Source organism: Oenanthe melanoleuca, chromosome Z (genome assembly GCF_029582105.1).
Source record: "Oenanthe melanoleuca isolate GR-GAL-2019-014 chromosome Z, OMel1.0, whole genome shotgun sequence".
Taxonomy (NCBI): Eukaryota; Metazoa; Chordata; class Aves; order Passeriformes; family Muscicapidae; genus Oenanthe; species Oenanthe melanoleuca.
In genome coordinates this window covers 74859211-74883862 of record NC_079362.1, presented here as the reverse complement: position 1 = coordinate 74883862, position 24652 = coordinate 74859211, and the positions used below count along the sequence as shown (strand labels likewise).

General features: G+C 49.2%; 1 protein-coding gene across 1 annotated transcript in view; it reads left to right on the top strand.

The window, feature by feature from the left end:
* ZBTB7C (zinc finger and BTB domain containing 7C) overlaps positions 1 to 24652 on the top strand; it is a 150567-nt gene that overhangs the window by 116748 nt on the left and 9167 nt on the right. Inside the window, exon 5 of the mRNA XM_056514625.1 lies at positions 20275 to 21468. Coding sequence (XP_056370600.1) covers positions 20275 to 21468 — 1194 coding nt within the window. The remainder of the gene's footprint in view (positions 1 to 20274; positions 21469 to 24652) is intronic.

The following is a 24652-nucleotide window of genomic DNA, read 5'->3' as shown; positions in this document are numbered from 1 at the left end:
CAGGAGCCTCTCCTGCCCACCCTTTTCTCTCCAGATGATGTTTTACCTGCTCTCTTTCCACCCCTCAGATTGCTTTTTTATCTCCCTCCCATTGGGAAATGCTCAATTAGGGGACCTGCCTTAATCTTGTGCCTGGCCAAGTGCAATAAGTCCACCCACAGCTTTCAGCAGGGGATGGGCTCCCTTCCCTCTCTCTGGACAGAAGCAGCTCTCCACCCTCCTGTGCTTATGGCCTTGGGGCTGTGTGAGCTTCCTGAGCTGAATCCACATTGTGCCCATCCCCACTGGCTTCTCTCCTGGCCTGGTGGCCTCCCCACGGGTGATTTTTTGGGGTTGTGAGTTCCCACACTGCCCAGCACACAGTGGGATCCTGCATCCCCTGACTAGACCCTGCAATTCACAGAGTTAGGAGTGATTCAATTAAAGAGGTTTCAGACAGAGAAAGCAAAACAAACCCCAAAATGTTTAGGTAATATGTGAGAATTTCTGGAGAGTCTCAGTTTTACAACTTCAGGGAATGGTTTTCTCTGTTTTGCCAAGAGTTGCAGCATTCCTGGGGTAAAGAGGAGGACTCAGCTGACCTATCACAGAATCATAGATTGGTTTGGAAGATACTTTTAAAGCACATCCTTTCCCACCCCCTGCCATGGTCAGGGACACCTCACACTATCAACCCCTGTCCAACCTGGCCTTGAGCATTTTCAGGGATGGAGCAGCCACAGCTCCTCTGGGAAACCTGTGCCAGGACCCCCACGACTCTCAGTGTAAAGAATTTCTTCCTTCTTTCTGGTTTCAATAGGGCAAGCAGTCTTCTTTCTAGAGAGTAAATACAGCTTTGAACAAAGGATGTGTACACATGCACACACACACACACATTTCATGGAGATATTTGGGCATGGGAGTGCTGGTATTGGAGGGGAAGCAAAGCTCTCACCCTGCATTTATCTGGGCAAAGTCTTCCTGCTTATTCACAGAGAGGGAGGAATATGGATTTGCTCCTGGTGGAGGTAAATATTCACAGTGATTTCACGAGGACTTGCACTCCTCCTGCAGCAAACGTGTGAGCTGAGGACGGTCAGCAGTGGTTGAGCTTTGTGAGGAGCTGCTCCCCCTCCTCACCAGGGTGCAGAGTTCATTTTTCCACTGACGCATCCCTGACAAACGCCCAGTGAGAGCTGGCACGGGCAGCCAAGTGATTGTGTTGTCACGGCAAAGACCAGTGAAAGAAGAGCAAGATTTATATCGTGGCTGCTCAGAGGGTTGGAGAAGAATGGCCCAAAGCCAGGAGTCATGCAGGCATGGCTGATACTGTCTTCAGTCTTTTGCCAAGCGTGGGCTGGATGGTGGCTGATGTGAAATGGGCTGCACGGTCCTGGTCCAAGTGTTGGTGGGCATGGTTCCACATCACAGAAACCAGCCATGCAATTGACACTTTCACTGACAGTCTTAGCAGAAAGATGAGTTGCTGAATTGGGCCCGAAGTTGAAACAAAATTAAAAATTTCAAAGAATTTTGAAGCAAGAGAAGCTCAGCCTTCTACCAGGGAAGCAGGTGACCCCAGAAAGCTCAGCACACACAGACACGACTGTGGTGAGGGGTTTAATGTGCTCAAAAGCAGTGAGGGTAGAGCTTTAGGTTTCTCTGTGGAGATGTGGCCTCAGGTGCAGGTTGCCTGCATACCTGTGGTTGTGTTATTTCATCTACTCTGTGCTTGGCTCCCTGTCTGCACGACAGGAGCACAGAGTCAGGGAATGGTTTTGGTGGAAAGAACCTGTGAAAACTCCAGATCCAACTTCCACCTCTCAGTCAGGCTCATGCCTTTGTGTGATTGAGTCTTGAGCATGTCCAGGGATACAAATCCCAGCATTTCTCTGGCTTCATGGTTCAAGGTCTGACCAGCCTCTTAATAAGAAATGTTTGTCTTGTGTCTGATATCAACTTGCTTTGCTGAAACTCTCCCCACAGCTTCTTGTGCTCTGAGAAGACTCTGACTCCTTCTCTGTAGATGAAAATATGAGATTTCCCGTTCGTGCCTTCTTCTCTGGGCTGAACAAACCTCTCTCTTCTCACCTCGTGTCCTTCAGCTCACTGACCATCTTGGTGCCTCCACAGTGGCAATGTCTCTCTGGGGACTCCAAACTGGACACAGTGCTCCAGCTGTGGTCTCAAAAGTGATGCATGGAATGGAAGGTTCACTTCCCTCAACCTCTGGGCACCACTGCTGTTCATTCAGCTGAGTGTGTGCCTGGCCATCTTCACTGCAAGGATGTGCCACTGAGTTCTTGGCCACGAGGTCTTTGTCTACAAGGTGTCTCTCTAGACAAACACAGGTGGTAATTGCTTCCTCTGAGGTGGGATGGATGGGAAATGCCAGCCAGAATTTGGCAGATTGTCCATAAAAATCCAGGAGAATCAGATGGGGCAAGAGCTTGGCCACGTCATCTTCTCATCTACATCAATAACCAAGCAAGGCTCAAATTTCCTCTTTGAAAGATTGAAGCCCGCTGACTGCAGAGAGATGAGGGAGCTGTAGGAGCTGAAAGTGCTGTAGAAAGGCTGAGGACACACAGAAACACTTCTTTTTTTGGTCTCAGGCTTGTTCAGAGGAGGTGCAGCTTATGTAGCCACCATGGTTGCTGATTCAGTACCTGCCCTGTGAATATAATAGAAAGATTTCTGTCTCCACCACTGCCCATCCATCACCTTTCACAAGCCTAGAAGCAAAAGGAAGAATAAGAGGAATAACAAGAAAATAAAGAAACATTGCAGCCAGAAAGCTATCCTCTGTGTTTCACAATTCTATAAATTATGCCCTTTCCTTCCTCTTTAATCGTCAGGCATATAAAATATGCTTGCAGCAGAATCATATCCTTCCATTAAAGTTTCAGAAGAGAAATACAGGTCCCATCTGCCTGTTTAGCAAAGCAGGGCAGTGCACAACCATTTATTTCCCTTTTCCCTCTCTCAAAATGTACTTTATGGCAGGAGTTTTCTCTTTTAGAACTGGCTGTTTATTTCATTTTCTAATTTCAGCATGTGTTTCCACAAGCAGTCTCCTCTTTGTTCTCACACGAGTCTTGCTCCAATGCCTCCACACTCAAGTGCACCTAAAGAGCAGAGGTCCAGTCTTCCCTTGGTGAAGGTCAAAGGAGAAAGAAGAAGTCTTTTAGGACTTGGTCAGGGTTCTTGGGGGTGTGTTTCTGCTCTGCAGACAGGGCAGACGCTGTCTGAACAGCAGAAGTTGGCAATAGTGAGAATTATTAAACTGAACTATAGAGGCAACCATGAGTTTCACTGCCCATCCCTGCTTGCTCCCAAGGTTATTCATTTTTATTTGTGTTGTTCTGGAGTCAGGGTGGGCTTAAGATCTTAGGGCTGTGTTGCCTGCATGGCACAGGAGGGAGTGTGGCATTGTCCCCATTCAGAGGGGAGCTGTCCCCATCACCCCCCCATGCAAGGGGCAGGGAGAGGAGGCCGTTTGGGGTGCATCCTCCCTCTGTGTGGGGTGGGTCCATCCTGGGGGACATGTGACACAGCCCCTGCCTGGTTCTGCATATGGACAGGGCTGGCTTACAGTTTTGGGAAGCAGTGAAGAGAAAAGGCACAACAGCCTCCACTGGGTCTCCATGAAATCACACACTGGTTTGGGTTGGAAGGGGCTTTTAAAACTCATCCAGTCCCACCCCTGCCATGGCAGGGACACCTTCCACTGTCCCAGGCTGCTCCAATTCCCATCCAGCCTGGCCTTGGGCACTGCCAGGGATGCAGGGGCAGCCACAGCTGCTCTGGGCACCCTGTGCCAGGGCCTGCCCACCCTCCCACCAGCAATTCCTTCCCAATATCCCATCCAGCCCTGCCCTCTGGCACTGGGAGCCATTGCCTGTGTCCTGTCCCTGCATGCCTTGTCCCCAGTCCCTGTGCAGCTCTCCTGGAGCCCCTTCAGGCCCTGGCAGGGGCTCTGAGCTCTCCCTGGAGCTTCTCTGGTGCAGCTGAGCACCCCCAGCTCTGCCAGCCTGGCTCCAGAGCAGAGGGCTCCATCCTCCTGATCATTTTTGTGGTGTTCTCAGTGCCTGTTCAGTGTCTCATCATGGGCTACACAAGACACGTGCAAACTGGCTTGAGTCATTATTTATAGCACTGCACCCTTTGAAATCTCTCCTATCCAGCAGAAGGACATGTACCTCTTTTTTTACCGTAAAGCCTCATTTTTATTCAGTGGCATTCAGAGCAGAGTGGATCCAGAGGGCTGGGGCTGTGTGTCTGATTTTTCCCTGCCTGGAGATTTACACCCGCACTCCTGCTGCCATTAAAGGTGCCCTGCTCTAAGTATAAATCAGGCTGTGCTCTGGTAGATGTTTTATGTGTTTCCCAGAAGTCGTGTGCAGACGTAGGAAGGACTCACTGCAAATTTTGCACTGGCTTTTGGGGGAATTTTTTAAATGCTGCTGGGGGAACACAACCACAGGGGGATTCATATTCTGTTTTCCTGAGGGATTAACCATATGAGAGGCTTTTTTTTTTTTTTTTTTTTTTTTGTCTTTTTTTTTACCACCTTGGGCAAGAAGCTGTTTGGTTTGATATAGGTTCAAATTTTATTTTTAAGCAAAATATGAGAAACACCGGAGAGGAAACCACACTCTGTTCCTTAAAATTAGTGGCAGAAAAGACAGGGCTACAAAAATATTCTCTGATGCACTCACTTGATGAGCATATACCTTGGCTAACCCAGCACTGAGGAGCTCTGGGTGTCCAACAGGATTGCACCTTTTCATCTAAGGTGGGTTTTTTTTTCTTAACAAGGATTCTGCTCCTGGGCTTACCATGTCCTGTAGTCCATCTCTGTATGTAAAATGTCAGCAGCTCATGTTGGCCTCTGATTCTGCAATACCATTTGAAAAAGGGAGTTGAAACCAAACCCACCTCAGATCTCTTCCAGTACTTACAGGGAGATGAAAGAAAAGGATAGAAGGCAACTTTTTACATGGGCAGATAGTGGTAAAACACGGGGGAACAGCTTAAAACTGCTTGAGGGCAGGATTAGATTGGGCACTGGGAAGAAATTCTTGGCAATGAGCTCTGGCACAGGTTTCCCAGAGCAGCTGTGGCTGCTCCATCCCCAGAAGTGTCCAAGGCCAGGTTGGACAGGGCTTGGAGCAACCTGGGATAGTGGAAGGTGTCCCTGCCCATGGCAGGGGGTGGCACTGAATGATCTTTAAGGTCTCTTCCTTCCATCCCAAACCATTCTGTGAGTCTCATGACCCACCTGAGGCAGCCTGTGTTCGAGGGGAAAGAGGAAAGAGAAAAGTTGTGGGTGATTTGGCCATCCACCTCCCCTTAATCCCCTTCCTGTTGCTGCTGACCTGTTCAGACAGGAATCTCTCCCGGATTTTTAATTCTCCCTGCTCTGTCTCCCCTGATTCAGTGCTCAGCCTTCAACAGCCGTGGAGGAAGACTCCAGATCCCCCTTTCTTTACCCTCCACAAAAGCTGGACCCACCAGCAACCACCTGGTCAGGGGGAGCAGCCCAGCTCTTGGCCGCATCTCCGCACACACCCACAGCACCATTACCTTGTAATTAAATCTCTTTTCCCCCCGACTGGAAGGATCCTGCTGTAAACAAGGGTTTTCTCTAACCATAATTGCGCCCGGCGGAGGGCACAGCTCCGCAATAACTCAGGGCTTTGTTCTGCCAGTCCCTCTGCCTCTCCTCAGGTATGCCAGCAATGCGAGCGGAACTCCCCGCCACCCGATTCATCCCAGGGCAGGGTTTGCAAACACAGGCAGTGGTCAAAACGGGGCTTAAGTGCCTTTATAAATATTTTGAAGTGGCGGCTTGGGAAAGGAAAGTCCCCGGCGTGCTGCGGTGCCGGCGTTTCATCCAGCGCTGGTGCGCGGCTTTGAAGTGTGGTGTGAGCAAGCTGGGTGCCCATCCCTGGGAAGGACTGGGGGAACAAAAATACACATATCTGTACGTTTGAAAGCATGCAGGAGATTGTGTCCACACCCCTTTTTGTCGTGTGTCTTCGTGGACAGACGGGGGAGGGAGGAAATTGATGTGCTGCAAGGGGTGTTCTGTTCGTGTGATGGATGCGTGAAGCAACATAATGTAGATTAGAGAGATCCACAGGTGGGAGGTGGGGTGGGTAAAGGGAGAGGTAGGTGCTTCCAAGTGTCTGCTTTTTATTGTAGTCCCTTACCTGAATTTTTCCTTTCCTAGAGAGTAATCACTGTAATATATTTAACCAGGGGCTGTTGTATTTGTGCTGTGGAGGGAGATGGCGGGCAAGAGTGGGGTGAAACATTGATGTTTTCCCACCCAGGACAAAAAGTAGGTCCTAGGATAGTGTGAATGGTTCCACATGTCTGCTGGTGCTCTTCAGAACATTGCCCAACCACAAACACACACCCATAGCATCCTCCAGTCCTTTGCTCAGGAGGTGAATCAAACCTGCACCCTGGGAAGAGAACAAAGCACCAGCCATGTGCATCCCATGCACGTGCAGTGCCCTTTTCCAGCCCACAAATGCTTGGTGTTGCTGTTGTGTCAGATGTTTGCTTTTTTTTTTTTTTTTTTTTTAATCTCCTTTTTTTGGTATAAGACAGCAAGAGCAAAGCAGCTGCTCCATAAGACTCTGTAGGAGCTGAGAGCCAAAACATCACTGAGCAATTTGGGTGGGAAACGTCCTTAAAGGTGATCTGATTCCACCCTGCCTGCCATGGGCACCTTCCACTATCCCAGGCTGTTCCAATTCCCATCCATCCATTGGGCCCTGCCAGGGATGCAGGGGCAGCCACAGCTGCTCTGGGCACCCTGTGCCAGGGCCTGCCCACCCTCCCACCAGCAATTCCTTCCCAATATCCCACCCAGCCCTGCCCTCTGGCACTGGGAGCCATTGCCTGTGTCCTGTCCCTGCATGCCTTGTCCCCAGTCCCTGTGCAGCTCTCCTGGAGCCCCTTCAGGCCCTGGCAGGGGCTCTGAGCTCTCCCTGGAGCTTCTCTGGTGCAGCTGAGCACCCCCAGCTCTCTCTGTCTGTCCCAATATGTCACAATACACTGCAGGGTTGATGTGTAACATCCTGTTGGTTTCTCTGGAAGTTGTAGCACTTTAACTGTTCCAGCCTAGCTAGACTTGTGCCATTTCCCCCTAAGCAGATGCAGAGGTGTACAGATGTTGCCTTACACACCAGCTGTGCCAGTGGAAGATATGCCTCTTTTCTGGAGTTTGTTGCTGGAACCATGTTCCGGGAGCACCAGCCAAGTTCTCTTCACCCAGCTGCCCATAGCAGTTGGAAGAAATCTGATTGCTGCTTTTTCCTAGCAGAAATTGGGATTTTCTTAACACTTTAAAGGCTGAGCTTTGCGGAGCAGTTACCTCTGGCCTGATAGTGGATGGGAAGCTGGGGTTCCTTTCTTATGGCTCTAGCACATCTTGGATCAAAAGAGAGCATCTGTCCTCAGTCTTGAAGTGCTCTGTAGGGGCATATGTGGGAAAGGAGATCATCTGCCTTGATAAAGGATGGTTTTTCTTCATTCTGCACTTCCTTATCCCATCCCTGGAAGTGTTCCAGATCATGTTGGATAGTGGAAGGTTTCCCTGCCCATGGCAGGGGCTTGGAAATGGATGAGCCTTAAGGATTTGTGACCTTCACAGTGGTTCCAGCACAGAATCCCAGTGCAATTCAGATGACTCTGCAAGTCTGTCCTGCAGACCACTGTAACATCCTCATCCTCTTTTTTCTGGTGCAAATCCAGAACAACATCAGTTAAATCCCTGGAGTCAATCCAGAATTATACCAGGATAAATAAGAATACATTCTACTCAGCAAAGTCCCCAAAAAATGTAATTCAGTTGCAGCAAGGCCAAGTTGAGGCTGTAGGCTGTGCCCTGTAATTCAAAGACTCCTTTGGACATCCCCTTTGAGTTGAGGCATGTGAGCAGCTTCTCTCTTCCCTTAAAGCTGTTTCCTTGTAAAGCCTCTGTGAACTTGTGCATGTGTCAATGTTATGGTTATCACATATGTAATTTCATCTGACATTGTAATGACAGCATGGGGAGTTCAAAATGTAACAGTAAATATAGTTGTTAGGGGAAAAAAAAATACCAGCATCCTAGCCCATCATCCTGAATGCCTCTTCACGTCATGGGAGGGATGCAGACAGACTCCAAACACCATCAGCATTTCTGGGTTCCAGTTGGAAACTGCCTGGAGTTCAGTGTAGGCCAACACAAACAGGAGAGACTGTCTCTCTCTACATGTCAGGGCTGCACTTTCCCCTCCTTTTCCCTATTTGTTGTTTTGTTTTGTTGTTGTTTTGGAAGGGTCACCCCTCTAAAGAGGGGAGAGGCTGGGAGTTCTCCTGCTTGCTTGGAGTGTTTCATAGCTTGTGGAATGATGCACCCCAGGTCTCCTGCACTCACCCTTGGCCGAGAGCTGAGTCCTGACTCGACCCCTGGTTATTTTTGAGTGCTGTCGGTTTGTGATGCTGTACTGAAGGGTCATTTGCCAGTTCCATTATAAGCCTCATTTACAACTCAGCTGGTTTAAATCAGATCAGACTGTGAGCTGGCATGTGCAAAGAGTCAGCTGGGACATAGGACTTGCCTGCTGAGGGACCTGATCCTGCAGACCCCCTCTTGCTTGCAGAAGCGTCGGTTAAACAAAATTAATCCCATTGATTCGCAGTATTATTTTTTTTCCGTGTGCTTAAGCGAAACATCTAAGCAGTGGATATTTTTCTTTTCCTTCTTCCAGGGAGAGTTCAAATGTTTTTTTTTCTGTTGGTCCTCCACCAGCTTTGACTATATTTACCAAGCTGGGCATGGGTGGGCCCCGCTGGATCACACGGATTGCTCAGGCGGGTGAGGCTTTGCAGGAGCTGAGGCTGAGCTGAGGACTCAGCTGCTGTTTAGCTTGCAACCAGGTTGGCAGAGGAACCAGGGACTTTGCACTCAGAAAGAGCTGAGGTACAAATGAAATCTGAATCTGACCCCAGATCCTCAGTTAAATTGCTCTTTAACCTTGAGTGCTGGATTAAATCACCCCTGGAAGATAGGGAGTTGCCTCTGGATATTTGGTTCTTGGGACACGCTATAAGGCTATGCCCATATATTACCTGTGGTCTTCAGAGAGCTCATTAGATGGTTGGTTTACATATAAAAAGTCTGGATGAAAGTCTCATTCCCCTTCCCCTGACCATCCTGTGCTGAAAGCTGGCAGTATTTCCACCAGAAATTCCCAGATCAAGAATTAGGACATGGTGCATCTCACTGGGGCTTCAGCGTCGTCAGGACAATGTTGGCTTGCAGAAAAAATGATCATGGGACCACAGAATCATCAGATGGCTTGGGTTGGAAGTGACTTTTGAAGGTCATCTCGTTTCAGCCTCCTGCCCTGGGCAGGGACACCTTTCACTAAACTTGCTCTAAGTCCTGTCCCACCTGGACTTGAATGTTTCCAGGGATGGGGCAGCCACAACTTCTCTGGGCAACCTGTGCCTGTGTTTTACCACCCTCATCATAAGAGTTTCTGCCTCCTAGCTAGTTTGAATCACTCTTTTTGTTTAAAGCCATCACCTCTTGTTTCCATGGATGGAGCATCTGTGAATCTCCTCTTTGGGGCAGCAAAGGATGGGGAGATGCAATATTCAAAAATGGGGAGGTGCAATATTCACCCACTCTGCCTGACTCCCCTCTGTGATGGGGCAGGGCCTGTAAAGGACACACTCACAGGTAACATTTGTGTCTATTTGGTCTCTTCTCTGAACCAGGGTATTGAATTTTCATCCTGTGTTGGGTTTGACTGTGGCACCACTGTACAAGCCCAGGACTATCATTCTGCCCGTGGTTCAGATGATGGGCTGGTGGTGCTGGAGGGGCTGTCTCTTTGCAAGCTGGATTGCCATTGCAGGATGAGATGCTCTGCAGAGCCACCTTCCGTGAACACATCTCTCCAAAAACCACCTCATGTCTGTGTGGGAGCTCTTCTGGCCCAGCCATAGCACAGGAGATCGTGTGTTTAGAGCTCCAGGACTGAAATAGCAATTACAAACCAATGAGGCTGCTAGAGCTCTCAAGAGAATCGAGCAGGAATAGAATATTTTGAGTTATGCCAGAGTTAAATAGACCAATCGGAGGTACCTTTCTCCTAAATACCTGTGGGATTTTGAGTCTAATGAACGACAACACGGTGTCAGCAGTGCAGAAACAGCAGGAGCTGACAGGAGAGGCCAAGCTTGTGTTATGGGGCTTGGCCCAAAGCAAGTAGGGCATTGGAGGGGTGCTGAGCTGCTGAGGTTGTCCTCCTGAGAGTGAGGACAAAGCTCCTGCCTCTGCCTTGGTGTGAGTCTGGAAAGACCTCAGGCCCAGCAGCAACTTGGCCAACACATGGGGATGACTGGGTGCTTCTCCTGGCAGGCTGATACTGGGACACTAAATGGAGATCAGCAATAAACCCCCCAAAGAGGGATGTGTGCTGCTGGGGATGCCCAGTGATGCTGCCAGGGAGCCTGGGCAGGGTCTGGAGCAGCAGTCCTGCCCGGGCAGGGGATGGGGCTCAGCTGCTGCCAGTGCCACCGCCGAGCTGAGCTTCCCACCCTACTGCTGCTGGAGCCTGCCTGTACCTGCTCCCAAGCCGATATTAAGCCTGCTCAAACACTGCACCGCCTTCTCCTCACATTGTTTTCTGTACCCCACACCCAGCACCAAAATAGCGATAACCCCCCCTTCCCCACCCTCCCGCGGTGACTCAGGCTGGCGAGCAGGCACACATCTGCTTCTGATTTAATGTGCGAGCGCTCTGACCCTTTTATTTTTATTCCCAAAGTCCTCCCGTTGGTGGCTTTCTCTCTGGGGGCGAGGGGAGGGAGGAGAGGAGAAGGGGAAGCTGGATCCCCATCCTTCATGCTCTGCTTTTTTGGAGCCCTCAAAAATATGTATTTATTTTGGAGCTCTGTTTTCATGCAGGCTGGTGACAGCCTCACCCGGATCCGAGTCCAAGTCCCTCGCAATCCTGTCCACTCCGGAGGGATGCCAGCCAAACCAGTTTTCCATGGTTAAGCTGGGCACATTTTTCCGCCTTGGTTGGTTAGTTGGTTGGGGTTAGTTGTTGGGTTTTTTTTTTGGTTGTCATTTTTTTTTATTGGTTTTTTTTTTTTTCTTTTTTGTTGTGCTTTTTTTTTTTTTTTTTTTTTTTTGTCAGGAAGCAAACCCACCCAGTGTGTGCAGGCTGTTCAATAGGAGCCTTTTTAAAAAATTTCTTTTCCTTTTTCTGGCTCTGAAGAAGAACAGGACGAGAGAGAGTGAAGGGGCCAGCGAGTTTTCCCAGGAGAGTTCAGAATGGGAGGAAATGGGTTTTTTGGCTATTTTTAAGGCTGTGCTGGAAGGAGGTAGCTACCACTGATGTGCTCATTGGATTGTAATGTTGTGTGTTAATAGGGATGTATCCTATATATATATATCCTATATCACTCCCTGCAGCAGGGTCTGGGCACTATGGGAAGGTGTTGGAGGACAGTGGTGTGCAGAAATGCCACCAGCAATGTCACATACCTCATGGACCTTCATCTGTCTCATGCCAGAGCTACTCCAGCAGCCTGATGTTCAGCCAGACCCTGGCATGGGCGTATCTCTGGTGGGGATTTTCCTCTTGCTCTCTCTTTTCTTCCTCATTTTGGTGGTGTGGGAGGGGGAGCGCGTCACTTGAAGTGTGAATGAGTTTCCATGAGAGTGGGGTGGTTGCAGAGGATGTCTGGAAACTCTCCTGTTTCACTTGACATATTCCCCCCTCCCACATGTGTTTTAAGTGTGTGCATATAGATTTAGGTGGGGGGAGAGGCTCACCCAGCACCATTGCCTGTACCAGCAACATTGTAATGACATGGCCAGGAGACCATCAAGGCCACACAGAGCTGTGTAGACAGGGCCCACTAAGGGTTTCAAGAAAAAAAAAAAAAGGATACTGAGCATCTTCAGCCTTCAGCACCTTCTGAAGCCTCAGCAGAGAGGAGCAGAAGCAAGCTGATGCCCAGAGCACTGTCCCCTCAAGCTCCATACCTCCATGGAAATGCTTGAATGGGGGGACAAGGCTGCAAGAAAGGGCTGAATGTGAAAAGATGTGAAAACTCTATACTCTCATACCTGCCTTGATGCTGTGGTTAATTAATTTGCCCCTGCTCTGCACGTGGATGAAGCCCTCAAAACACCATCTGGAGCCAGGCGGTGCCTTTGATGTAGCTCCACTAATTGTTTATGTTTATTTGACCATTTATCACCAGGATGCCCCTTTGCCAAGGCCTGCTCAGCACATCAGATGGCATTTGTCATGCAGCATGCAGACTTCATCAAGCTGCCACCCAGAAGTGACCTGGAGCTCCTGATTTTGGAGCTTTTTATAAATTCTGTAACTGGGCAGTGTGACGGGAAATTTAAAGAAACTGGGAAAAGGAAACCAAAGTGAAAACATGGCCCTTCAATTACAGGAGGCATTGAACTCTGGCCTTGACAGGGCTCATGTTGGCGTTTATCTGGGGCTGAGAACTGGTTCCAGGGAAATGGGAGTGGCATGGGACTTGGTGATGTGATTATAGAATCACAGAGTGGTTTGGGTTGGATGAGACCTTTAAGATCAGGTAGTTCCAACACGCTTCCATGAGCTCAACCTGTTCACCATGTGCCACCCAAGAGCTCAACTTGAGCCACAAATTCCTCCCCAGAGAGGAGCTGAGGACAGAAAATCCAGCTTTATATGGACCAGAGTCAGGTCCTGTGGTCATGAAGCAGCAGCAAATTCCCATTACAACCAGCAGCACCCAACTGTTCAGCACGCTGAAGGGTGATTTGATTCATAATTTGCAATTTTGCCAGATCATATCTGTATGTAAACAAAAGTTGATGAAGTAAAGAGTACTTCATGTAGGCTCTGGGTAGCTGGAATTAACCTGCAGGGATGGATTTGTTGACAGGTGTATATTTGCTGTGATGTGTAAAGAGTCTTTAAAAATTCCCTGGGATGGATTCACACAGGGCACAATAGCTGTGTCAGCCTCCACATCCTGGTGAGTAAATGAGTGGCACCTGTCACCACTTTCCTAAGCAAATAGTCTTCGTGGAGCTTCCCAAGTGCTGTTGTATCAGAGATATCCAGCAGATATCTCCAGTACTAATGTGCCCCAGATCTGCTTGGCTGGATAAACTCCTGCATGGATTTTGGAAAACTGGGAAGAGAAAGGGTTGTTGGGATCACTGGAAACTCTGGAGATGTTTCTAAAGCACCTTTTATTTTTGACTCCTTGATGGGATTTCAGTGAATATGGCTTTTTTTGTGGTCTGCTTATAGAAAGCTATTAGTTCCAGCTGAAAAAAAGGTCAGTTTTATATAGCATGTGCAAATATAAATAGTTCACATGGGCTCAACTTGCCAGCCAGATGTTGGTAAGGATGAATCCTTGTATGCCCAAGGATTTTGTTCAGAGATTAGTATGAATACTGACAAGTCCAGTAAGCAATAAAGAAATACCAGGGTGAAGGTCACCTCTGTGATTTCACTCCTTGAAGCCTAACCACTTTAATTATGTGATCAAACCATGCTCGACTTCTGGGGCTCTTCCATCCCATGCATCCTGTGGTGGGCTGGGCTCCTTGGCCACCCCTCTCTTCCTGGCATCAGAGGGTGGTCTCCATCTGTGCCAGCATCATGGGGACTCTGCTTGGCCTCTGCCACTGGTGTCCCCCAGAGCATCCCTTTAAATTGTGCTGACCTATTCCACTGACAGAGCTGCTCCTTTGCCAGGAGACATGTGGGGTGATGCCACCTCTGCTCCCACCCATGGGTGGGTCCTCCCCATCCATGCTGCCAGAGCTTCTTCCAAGGAGAATGCCACCTTCTGTGCATCCTTCCTCACCAAAGCATCACTTTGGAAACATCTTCCCTCTTCTGCTCTGTCCAGATCCTAGTGAAAAACCCATGAATTTTTGGCGAGATCCTCATATTCACATGAATGAGCTCAATTAAAAGCCAAACACCCCCAACTTTCCCAGCTCAACCCAGACTGGTCGCAGCTCCTGGAGGCTGGGGCGGGTGCCCAGCCCAGCAGTAAAGCCCTGGTGGTGTTGCTGTGAGGTGGTTCCCTCCCACAGAGCCAGCTCTGGATCTGCAGAGGGGATGGTGTCCCTCAGATTGGTGATTTCCTTGCGAGGGAGGCAGTGGTTGATGTCGCCACGTTTTCCTCACTGTTCCAGGCATCCCAGGGAAGTGATTGAAAGGTGAGGAGCTCTCTGCCCCACCTTCCTGCTGGAGGGCAGAAACGCTTGCTGCTGGGGTGGGTGGTTTAATAACATGTTCTTCTGGAGACAAGATGTTCAGAGGGGAGGTGTGCCCCTATAGTAAGGAATACATTTAAAAGCAATACTTACTTTTTTAAGGTTTTACACCTTCCTTCTTTTTCAAACAAAAAGATAATCCTGCCTCTCTGCCTGCCATCAAATAGACATTTGGGTATCCCAAGTCTTTCATGGTCTTCCAAGTTGGAGTGAAGTGCTTGGCCAAGGCAGTGGTGTTGTCCCTGTGGGGCTGGCTTAGAATGGGGTGTCAGTGTAGGTGGCTTTGCTTAGGGACATTTGCATAAGGGACTTGCTCAAGGCTGTGAAGCATTTGGTAGGTGCAGGAGCAGAGCCTCAGCATCCCTGTGCCACCAAAATAGAATCCTAGTTTGGTTTAGGTTTGCAGTGACCATTGCGTCCAACCCCCTGACATGGGCAGGGACACCTTTCACTATCCCTGATTGCCCCAAACCCTGTCCAAGCTGGTCTTGGGAACTTCCAGGAATCCAGAGGCAGCCAGTTCTTCTCTGGGCAACCTGTGCCAGTGTTTTTCCACAAAGTAACAGGAGCAGGAGTTATCAATCACTGGCCAGCATATCGCAACGAAAGCAGCTGTAATATTTTGACAGATTACAGTGATCTCACATGCACATCTTAATTGCCTCATTATGAAGAGGCACAAATAAAACTGGGGGGGGGAAAAAATAACCCAGATATATTTATGGGCTGATGGATGTAGCAGGCAGGTCTGCACAGACAGGACCATGGGTGGATTCAGAGGGAGAGCAGCCAGCCCACCCTGGCTGCTGCCTCCACTCCTGCAGCCTGGAGCAGGGATTGGGAAAGAGGTGCAGGTAGCAGAGCAGCAGAGCCAAAGCATCTGAGCCTCAGGATGCTGAGTGCCCCGGGCCGGGGAGGTGGTGGTAGAAAATAAATCAGGATGAGGAAAGGTGTTGAGATCTCCTACTGACTCTCCCATCCTTAGAAGTGTTCAAGGCGAGGTTGGATGCGGCTTGGGGCAACCTGGGAGAGTGGAAGGTGTCCCTTCCCATGGCAGGGGGTGGAAGGACATCCTTTTAAGGTCTCTTCCAGCCCAAACCATTCTGAGGTTCATTCTGTGGTTCTCTGCCTCCCTCTCCTGACAGGGTCAGCAGCCTGGGGTGGCCTGGTGTGCTCAGCACCCCAAAGCCTGGTTCTGACACCTCTGGGTTACTTTGCTGGGTGGTCTCATGCTTCAGGGGTGAAGCTGGAATCCCTCCAGGGGTTTTGTGTCAGCAAGGACAGAGGGATGCTCAGGAGCAGGGAGGGGCAGAAGCTGTCTGGGATGGGGGGAGCAATGGTCAGGGTTGTTCAACCCCAAGCCTTGCCCCTGGCCTTGCACCCTGAATCCCTCTACACACGCAGGCTGGGTGAAGGGAAGAACTGGAGACGCCTTGTTTTGCCTGGAAAAATGACATTTTGACACCAGGAGCAGGCAGAGATCAGCCAGAGCCTCAGGCTCCTTCCTCCTCTGTGCTGAATGCAGAATGAGCCTGGCATGGGGGGGCAGCTGCTTTGCATCCCCTGCTTGCCCTGGGGCACCCCCATATCTTTGGGGGGGCACTCCCACAGAGAGTCACTGTAGGCACAGAAAAAAGAAACACAGTCAGGAGCCAGCACTTTCCTGGGGGAAAATCATAGCAAAGAGAAGGCCAAGCAATGCACATTTTAAAGGGAGATGCTCAGCAAAATCACGATGCAAATATCAAAATACAAAATAAAAACATAGAAAATATGAATATATACAATATTAATGCAAAATTATAAATATCTAAAATACACAAATAATAAAATATTAATATACCGAGATATTAATATATTAAAATATTAGAGTATTAAAATATTGAAACGCTGCATGCTAAGGCAATTATGCTATGTGCTAACATATAGTGGAAAGCCAAAATTGCCATCTCCCAGCCAAGGCTCAGGTTGTGTAGCACTGTCCCCGTGGCTGGGAAGGGGACATCCCCCATCCCTGACACAGCCCTGAACCAGCAGCCACACCTTGCACAAGCCTGGGCTCTCCCTGGCAGCGTTTATCCCCTCCAAGGGCTTGGCTTTTCAGGGCGTTGTCGGGGCTGAGGAAGGAGATGGGAAAGGGAAGTGCTGGTGAAGAGCCCTCGCAGGTCACAGGTCTCTTGCTCCTGCCATTGAGCAACGCTGAGACCCGGGGGCAGGATCCTGTCCCTCCCCAGGGCTGGCACATCTTCCCAGGGAGCTCTGTCACTGCTCCATTTCCACCCCTACAAACGAGTAGAGGCAGCATGAGTTTGCTTTATCTATTTGCTGTGTATATGTCTTTATAATCTATTGAGTGTACTTCTGGTTTTTACTTGCCACGGTGCTAAAACAAGCACTTCACCTCTCTGATATTTCAATTTTACATTGCTGGTTTGGAGATGCTGAGATCTTTCAGTATTAAAGTGAAGGAGGTTGAAAAAAAAAGATTATTTTAAAAAAAATTTAAAAAATAGAAAGGGTTTTTGAACAGCAGAGTGCCTGGATGAGCTTTGGGTCACCCAGGGAGTGAACACTGAAGGTGGTTTGTGACATTGCTGCAGTCCCTGGCTCATATCTGACGTTTTTAATCCAAAAAGGGGACAAAGTTTAGCTCCCCCAACCCCTCTTTTTTCCTATAGCAGCTTCAGGTGTCTGAATCTGTTGGCAGAATGTGGGGGAAGCAGTCCAGCATCCCACCATCATTTTTTTATAAGTGGGGCTTTTCTTGGCAAGAAAGTAATGAATGAGTTTTAAGCATGACCATAAATGCAATGTTTCACAATGTCATCTGCAGAATACATTTGTTTTAGGTGCCCTCCACCCTTTCCACCATCTCCCTCCAGTTTATTTTAACAATGCTGTAATTTTCTATTATAAAATGGGATTTTGCTGTTTAACTCCATGTAGTCTGCCCAGCATTTGCGTGTGTGTGTGTGTGTGTGTGTGTGTGTGTGTGTGCATGCATGGTGACATTTGTCACCATCAGATGCTATTTTTAAGCCTGTTATTATTGAGGACCCCACCCTTGGCTTGGGGATGGGAAGGGGGGAGTGCAGGAGGAGGGAGAGGAGGGAGGGGAAGGAAGGAAAACGTCAGCCTCAGCACACTTCCAGCCTCTGGCCATCAACCTCCCCGGGGGCATGGGAACCATAAGGTCATTTCTCAAGCTCGCTGAGCTCCAGAGCTGTCAAACCACCCTGAGAGTTTAAAAAATGCAAATGTATGCAAATGAATGGGCTGTTTCTCTCCCTCTCCCCCCTCACCACCGGTTTAAATGACATGAATCACCTTCAATTTTGCCAGCATCCTGTAAAGTTATCGGCTTGCCTAAACGCTGCAGTTAACAGAGCCACATCTCAGGAGGACCAGGGGGGTATAAGAAAGGAAAAGCAGCTGATTTACACCAACACCCCATAATTTTAAAATATACTTTATACATAGAAGTTATATGCAGCTATCACACCCCAATCTCCCAGTTCTAATTTTTCTTGCTGTTGAGCGAATAATCCATTAATTAAGGAGAACGAAGCTTAGTGTCCAGAAAAAACCCTCTATAAAAACATTTCTCAGGGTAGTCCAGTATTCTGCTGCTATGATTTTTGGCACTTAGGGTGATCTGGCAATGAAAGATCAAAATAGGAAGACACGTTCCTTCATGCAAGAAGCTCCTTTAACACTCAGGCTCCTTCCAAACAAAAATAAATGAGTAGATGATAAAAACAGCAATATAAATTTAATTGCTCACGCTTATTATTCGGGATACAAAGCCCTAGAAAGGAAGCTGTCTTTTCCTCCCTGGCTCAGGGGTTATTTATTATCTTACACTCCATTTGGAGAAGGTATTGGATTTACTGTCATTTATCGTCGATTTTCAAGGAGGATTTGATACGGAGCTGGTTGGGATCGCAGAGGAGCGTTGCTGGTTAACATGGTTAAGCACAGCACACTGTAATGAATCAATTTGTTTCAGACAACAGATGTAATTAGCGTGGAGGCAATGGGCACACCGTGGGATGTAGGGCTGGAGCTGAAAATGTCGGTGGCTGGAGCTGGGTGTAATTCCTGGTTCCTCTGCCCAGCTCTGGGTGAGGGGAGGTGGCTGGTGAGGCTTTCCCTTGATTGGGGCTGCCCTCCAGCCCCTGTGAGGCTTCACTGGCCATGGACAGCTGTCCCCCATCCCTGTTTATCCCTGCAGGCCTGTGGTCCATCACCTCCTTCTAGGCTGCACCATCCTCAGAGACCTTCACTCTCCCACACATCTGATTAGGTGTGGGGGAGGTACCTGCGAGGTCTCCCTGGGGAGGGAGGAAAAGGGAGACAGCGTTCCTTTTCCCACAGGAACGTTTCTTGCAGAGTCTGATCCCCTCTACGGGCCCCCCAGGCTTCCCCAAGGGTTGCTGGCCTAGGTGAAGCACAGGTTTTCATGGACAGCCTCCATCAGACCAGGCTCTTCCCATCCCCAAGGCAGCTGAGGTATACCAGATCCCCACTGGTGGTTTGGAAGGAGGTTTGGAATCAGCAGAGCCAGAAACTGAGCAGGGAAGTACACCCATGGCAGTGGGTCCCAGGAGAGCTGCAGAGGTTGGGTGGTGTGGAATTGGGTTACCTGGCTGGTGCTGTCAGCCTTGCAGAAGGAATGGAGTAGGGCTGCAGGTTTGCTTTCGCGTGCCCTGAGCTCTCATGGAGATTAAGTGCTCTGTCCCTCGGCTGCGAACCAAGTGTCTACCTGCAGCAGGGCCAGGGCTGGTAGAGGTGACACTGCATGAACACATGCTCTGTGTCCTGGGGGTTTCCAAGGGTTAGTGTATTCAAAGTTATTCTGTCTGTTTGATGTATTCTGTCTGTGAGGGGATTAATGTATTCGTCGCCTGCTGGAGGAAATCGTTTTCCTTTCCTGGGATTTCTCATGTGGAAGGGCTGCTGGAGCCATGTGAAAGAGGAAACATCTTACAGATTAAAAAATGGCAAAAAAAAATAAAAAAAATCAGGTTTTCCTCTTGGGTGTGGGCTTTTTGCTTCCGAGTTTTGCTTTGAAGCTAAAGCTGCTCTAGCAGGGGAAGGTGTCTGCCAGATGCACAGGGCATTTTGATACTGACAAGTCTAAGCAGGATTGGGAATGGAGAAAGCTCAGCTCTTGGGAAGAGTTAGCAGACAAAAGTCTGGTCAGGTCCTTGCTGTCAGACCTGTTGTCTTCTTTGGAGTGTTTAGGTGCACACTGTGACACAAATCCTTGCTTTCCTCCCCATTCCCAGATCCCTCAGGAAGACATTCCTACGTGGCTTGTCCCCATGTGAGGTGACATGTCATAGCTTCCCAGGCATGAAGTAGCAGAACTGAAGACCCATAAGGGTCACTCTCCTGCTGCAGCAGGAAGCCTTTACCCTCCTATCTGGGATGTCCAGTTGTACCATTCCCAAAAACAATCACGTAGATGAGATGGGCACTCCCTGGCTCATCTTGTTCAAGCAGTGTAGGTGCTGGCTCTTGGCAGTGTGAAGCAATACAGCATCACACTTTCCCCACATAGCTCCTGGCAGGGCAAATCCTACATGTGCCTGGAACAATGTTGGCTCCAGGAGGGTGTAGAAGAAGTGTGATGGGGAGGGAGTCATTACATAAGGTTCCTGGGGGAGGGGTGTGAAAGAGAAGAGAGAGCTTGTGGTGACTGTGAAAAGGTGAACACTGTGGGGATGGAGAAGGATGAGGACAAAGGAGGAGATGAAGAGATGTGGAGGGAAGCAGAGGTTCAGTCACAGGAAGGAGCAGAAGGTTGCCTAGAGAGGCACTGAGACAGTGCAAGCAGGAGGTGATGGCAGGCAGGTGAGGTAGAGGAGGGAAAGGCTCTGTGAGAAGGCAGCATGGTTTTGGCATTATCCACTGGGAATCCCTAACGCTCTGCTGTCTGCGCTTTGTCCTAGGGCACTAAATGAGAATATGGCCAATGGCATTGAAGATCTTATTGGGATCCCGTTCCCGAACCACAGCAGCGAGGTGCTGTGTGGTCTGAACGAGCAGCGGCACGACGGGCTGCTCTGCGATGTCATCCTCATCGTGCAGGACCAGGAGTACCGCACCCACCGCTCCGTCCTGGCCGCCTGCAGCAAGTACTTCAAAAAACTCTTCACTACCGGCACTTTAACAGACCAGCCCTATGTTTACGAGATTGACTTTGTCAAGCCTGAAGCACTTTCTGCCATCCTCGAGTTTGCCTACACCTCAACCCTCACCATCACCACCTCAAACGTCAAGCACATCCTCAGCGCCGCCAAGATGCTGGAGATCCAGAGCATCATCAACGTTTGCCTTGAAATCATGGAGCCCGACAGAGAGGCCGAGGAGGAGGATGACAAAGAGGACGACGACGACGATGAAGACGACGATGAAGATGAGGAGGAGGAGGAGGAGGAGGAAGTGGAAGATTTTGTCAATCAGGAGAACCTAGCTGATGTACAAGAAGTAAGCTGCCACCAAAGTCCTTCTGAGTCCGATCTCACCGAAGAAGCTTATACAGAAGCACCTAAAGATTTTCCAAATCACTTCCCAGCCAGTAACTCCTCTGGACACTTGGGCATGATACGAGACTTCTCCATAGAGTCCTTGCTGAGTGAAAACTTGTACCCTAAGGCAAACATCCCAGAAAGGAGGCCAGCTCTGTCTCCTTTTGCCCCCAGCTTCTTCCCCCATCTGTGGAATGGTGACTTCAACTCCTTCTCCCAGCTTGAGGAGCCACAAGTAGACAACGGCCCTTTGGATCTGGTGATCAAAAAGAGGAAGATCAAGGAAGAGGAGGAGAAGGAAGACCTGCCTCCGCCTCCTTTTCCTAATGACTTCTTCAAGGACATGTTTGCCAACACCCCAGCAGCTCCCTTGGGGCATATTAAGGCAGAGACTGACTACAGTGCTTATCTCAATTTCTTAAGTGCTACCCAGTTTGGAGGAGTTTTTCCCCCGTGGCCCCTGGAGGAAGAGAGGAAAATAAAGCCCAAGGCATCCCAGCAGTGTCCCATCTGTAACAAAGTCATCATGGGCGCCGGCAAGCTGCCCAGGCACATGAGGACCCACACGGGGGAGAAGCCCTATATGTGCAATATCTGTGAAGTTCGCTTTACCAGGTGTGTGTTGGTCACCTCTGCTGTCTGTGGGGAGTGGGGTGGTGGCTGGAGGGGCCACGTCATAACCCATGACTGATTTCTCAGCTACTCATCAGAGAAAACTCTTCGGAGTTTGGGGTTTTTTTCCCCAAAATAAAAGTAGGGAAAAAAGCAGGGCATGATCTCTATCCCTTTGGAAAATAAAAATAAAAAGGGAGGAAGGCAGGGTGGAGGAAGAAAAAGAATCTTCTGATTTTTGTGGGTTGTGGATGACATCCACAGCTCACTGGATCCATCTCCTTGCTGGACAAAAGCTTAAATAAGTAACAGGATATTTTCAATCCCACCAGAGTTCACCACAGTGGGACCAGAGTGAGCTGGAAAACAGATGGTCAAACAGCCAAGGAGGCTTCATCTCTAATGTGCTGAGAGATGCATTGAGTTGGGAGGGCCATTTAGCCACAGGATGTAATTAGTTTGGGTTTGCACATTTTGGCATCAGTGTAGACCACAGCCAAGTTGCACATGTTTGGACATGACTGGGCTTTCTGAGGCTGGAGTGGCCCTAATTATTATGTGTTAGTAGTGCAGTTGGGGTCTTGGTCTCTTCCCCAAAGTAGCGAATGACAGGACAAGGGGAAACATCCTCAAGCTTCACCAGCGGAGGTTTAGATTGGTTATTAGGAACAATTTCTTGTTGCAAAGCATGTAACAGTCTGTCCAGGGAATGTAGGAGTCTCTGTCCCTGGAGGGATTTGAAAGATGTATAGATATGACGCCTGGGGACATGGTTTGGTGGACTTGGCAGTGCAGAGGGAACAGTTGGAATCACAGAATCATGGAATGATTTGGATTGGAAATTACTTCAGAGTTCATCCAGTCCCACCCCCAGCCATGAACAGGGGCACCTTCCACTATTCCAGATTGCTCCAAGCCCCATCCAACCTGCCCTGGGACTCTTCCAGAGATGGGGCAGCTGCAACTTCTCTTGCCAAGTTGTATTTAGCTGTGCAAATCTAATGTTCCAGCCTGAAACCGTGCTCTGCAAAGCTGGGCGAATTTAATCGGTGAGCGGAGACAAATAGATTCCTGGACCTGCTCTTGCTGAGTATAATTAATATCTAATGAGAACAATCTTTACCATAATAATAAAGCTTTCTGACAAGAGCATGGTATTTCAGCTCCTGGCTGCATGTGAGAGAGAGAGCCCTATTAAGCTGGGGTGAGAGAAAACCAGAGGAAAATAATCTGCACAGTAGGCAGAGGCGAGCTCCTGACAATGGCCGGACACCTGGGGTGCTCCTGCATTCAGCCTGTCTTTTCTTCTCCTGTCCCTATGATAATATTCGAATGGAAGATATGCAGATGATGAGAATTTGACCTGAAAATAAATTTCCATGCTCCCCTCCATTAACACAGCAGACAGCATATTATAATGCGGGGAGCATCGTGCCTCGGGCGGGCATGTGCGACGTGAGCCAGCTCAGCCTGGTATTTGCAGGGGAAAGGCCACTGCCTGGTGATAATTCCTGCCTGCAGGAATTTGGATCTTGCTCCTGCTGGTGCTGCATCCCCAGGTCAGCACTGGGCTGTTGTCTCTCTGAGTGTGGTGGCATGTCAGACTGGAGGGACAGCCTGGCCAGCCCCATCCCTTGGTCCCCATCTTGTGTGTGCTGCTAATTGCTAATGAGGAAATGGCCTGGCTAGATCCATCACTGACACCTGCCCTTTAAAAGGAATAATAGAGCTGAACCTTCCCAGAGGGCACTCAAAGTCCTTTACAGGCAAGGGCAGCATTGTTCACTTAGTTCGGGGGAACTGAGGCACAGAGTGATGCTGTACTGATGCCTAAGCCAGACAGGTTATATCAGCGTGGTGGAGGTTAAAAACTCCACACAGAGCTGGTCTAGCATGACCCATTACTAATGCAGGACTAAACCTAATAGTTTTGACATCCCCCATGTGCTCAACAGCTTCTAAATACAGGGCACAGGGATTTCATCCGAGGAAAAAAAAAATCAGAAAACTGGGACTGACCCAACAGTGCAGTCCCTCAACACCACTGGTGAAAACTGGTCTTGTGGGTCACCCCATGCAGAGCTGGGTGCTGGAGGGTCTTCTCCTTCTTTAGCACCCTGAGCAAAGTGGATATCTTAAAATATTGATTTGTTTTTAAATGCATTTGGAAGGACTTTGAATAGAGTGCAGCTAATTGGTTTTGTTTGGGGTGGGGTTTTCTTAGCTGTTTTCATGCTCACTCTGGTGTAAGAGCTCTCTTTTAGAAAATAAGTGTATTTTTAAGCAAAGTGGAGTGATTGAGATGTAGAAAGAGATTTCTACTGGGATTTCTTGAGTGCTGCCACTTGCATTATGGCTTTTGCTCTCGTGGGGGAGGGAATTCCATGCTTTCTGGAAGCACTGGACTTGCACCCACAGTGCCTTCACTGGGGAGCTGCAACCTCAGATGGTCCCTTTTGGGGTCCCCTGGGAGTGAGGGTGCAGGGAAGCAGAGGTTCCCAAATGGAATTTCGGTATGAATCAGTCCTTTGCATTACTTCTGCATTTAAGGAGCTGTAGAGGAGAAAATCTACTGGGGAGATGGAGAGGATATATTTTCCTGGGTGAGGAGTGCCCCAACCTCCCCAGCAGATCCCTTCTCCACATCAGTGGGATCTTGCATCCCCCCGCAAGGACCCTACATGCATCTGGATCTGCCCCTCCTGCTGCCCACAGACAACTGATGGCAGGAAGCAGGACTTCATTTAACGGCTCATTAATTATTTTTTCCTTAAACAAAGGCTGCTCAGCTTCTAGTCTGCTGTTCTACCCTGCCTAGAACGCTGGAGAAAGCTGCAACTATTTCGCTTTCCCACCAAGACAACCCCAGAGTGCTCAAGGAGATACTGTTCCAGCTGGAAAGGTTAACATTATTTGTTCCTATTATTTGTGTTGTGACAGCTCGCAGAGCCCTAATCGCTCTCCTAATGCAATTGCATTAAGGTTATTCACACACAAGGAGCGTGGATCTCCGTCAGAGTGAGCCTCCAGCCCAGCTCCCAGCTCGAATTCCCCGTGCCACATCCCCCTGGGGTGCTTCTCCGCAGAGCACCTCACTCCCCCAGCCTCTGAGCAGCTCCAGGTGGAGCCACAAACCTCGCTTGCAATCCCGGGAGATGCTGCTGGGGCAGGGAGGACTGGGAGGATT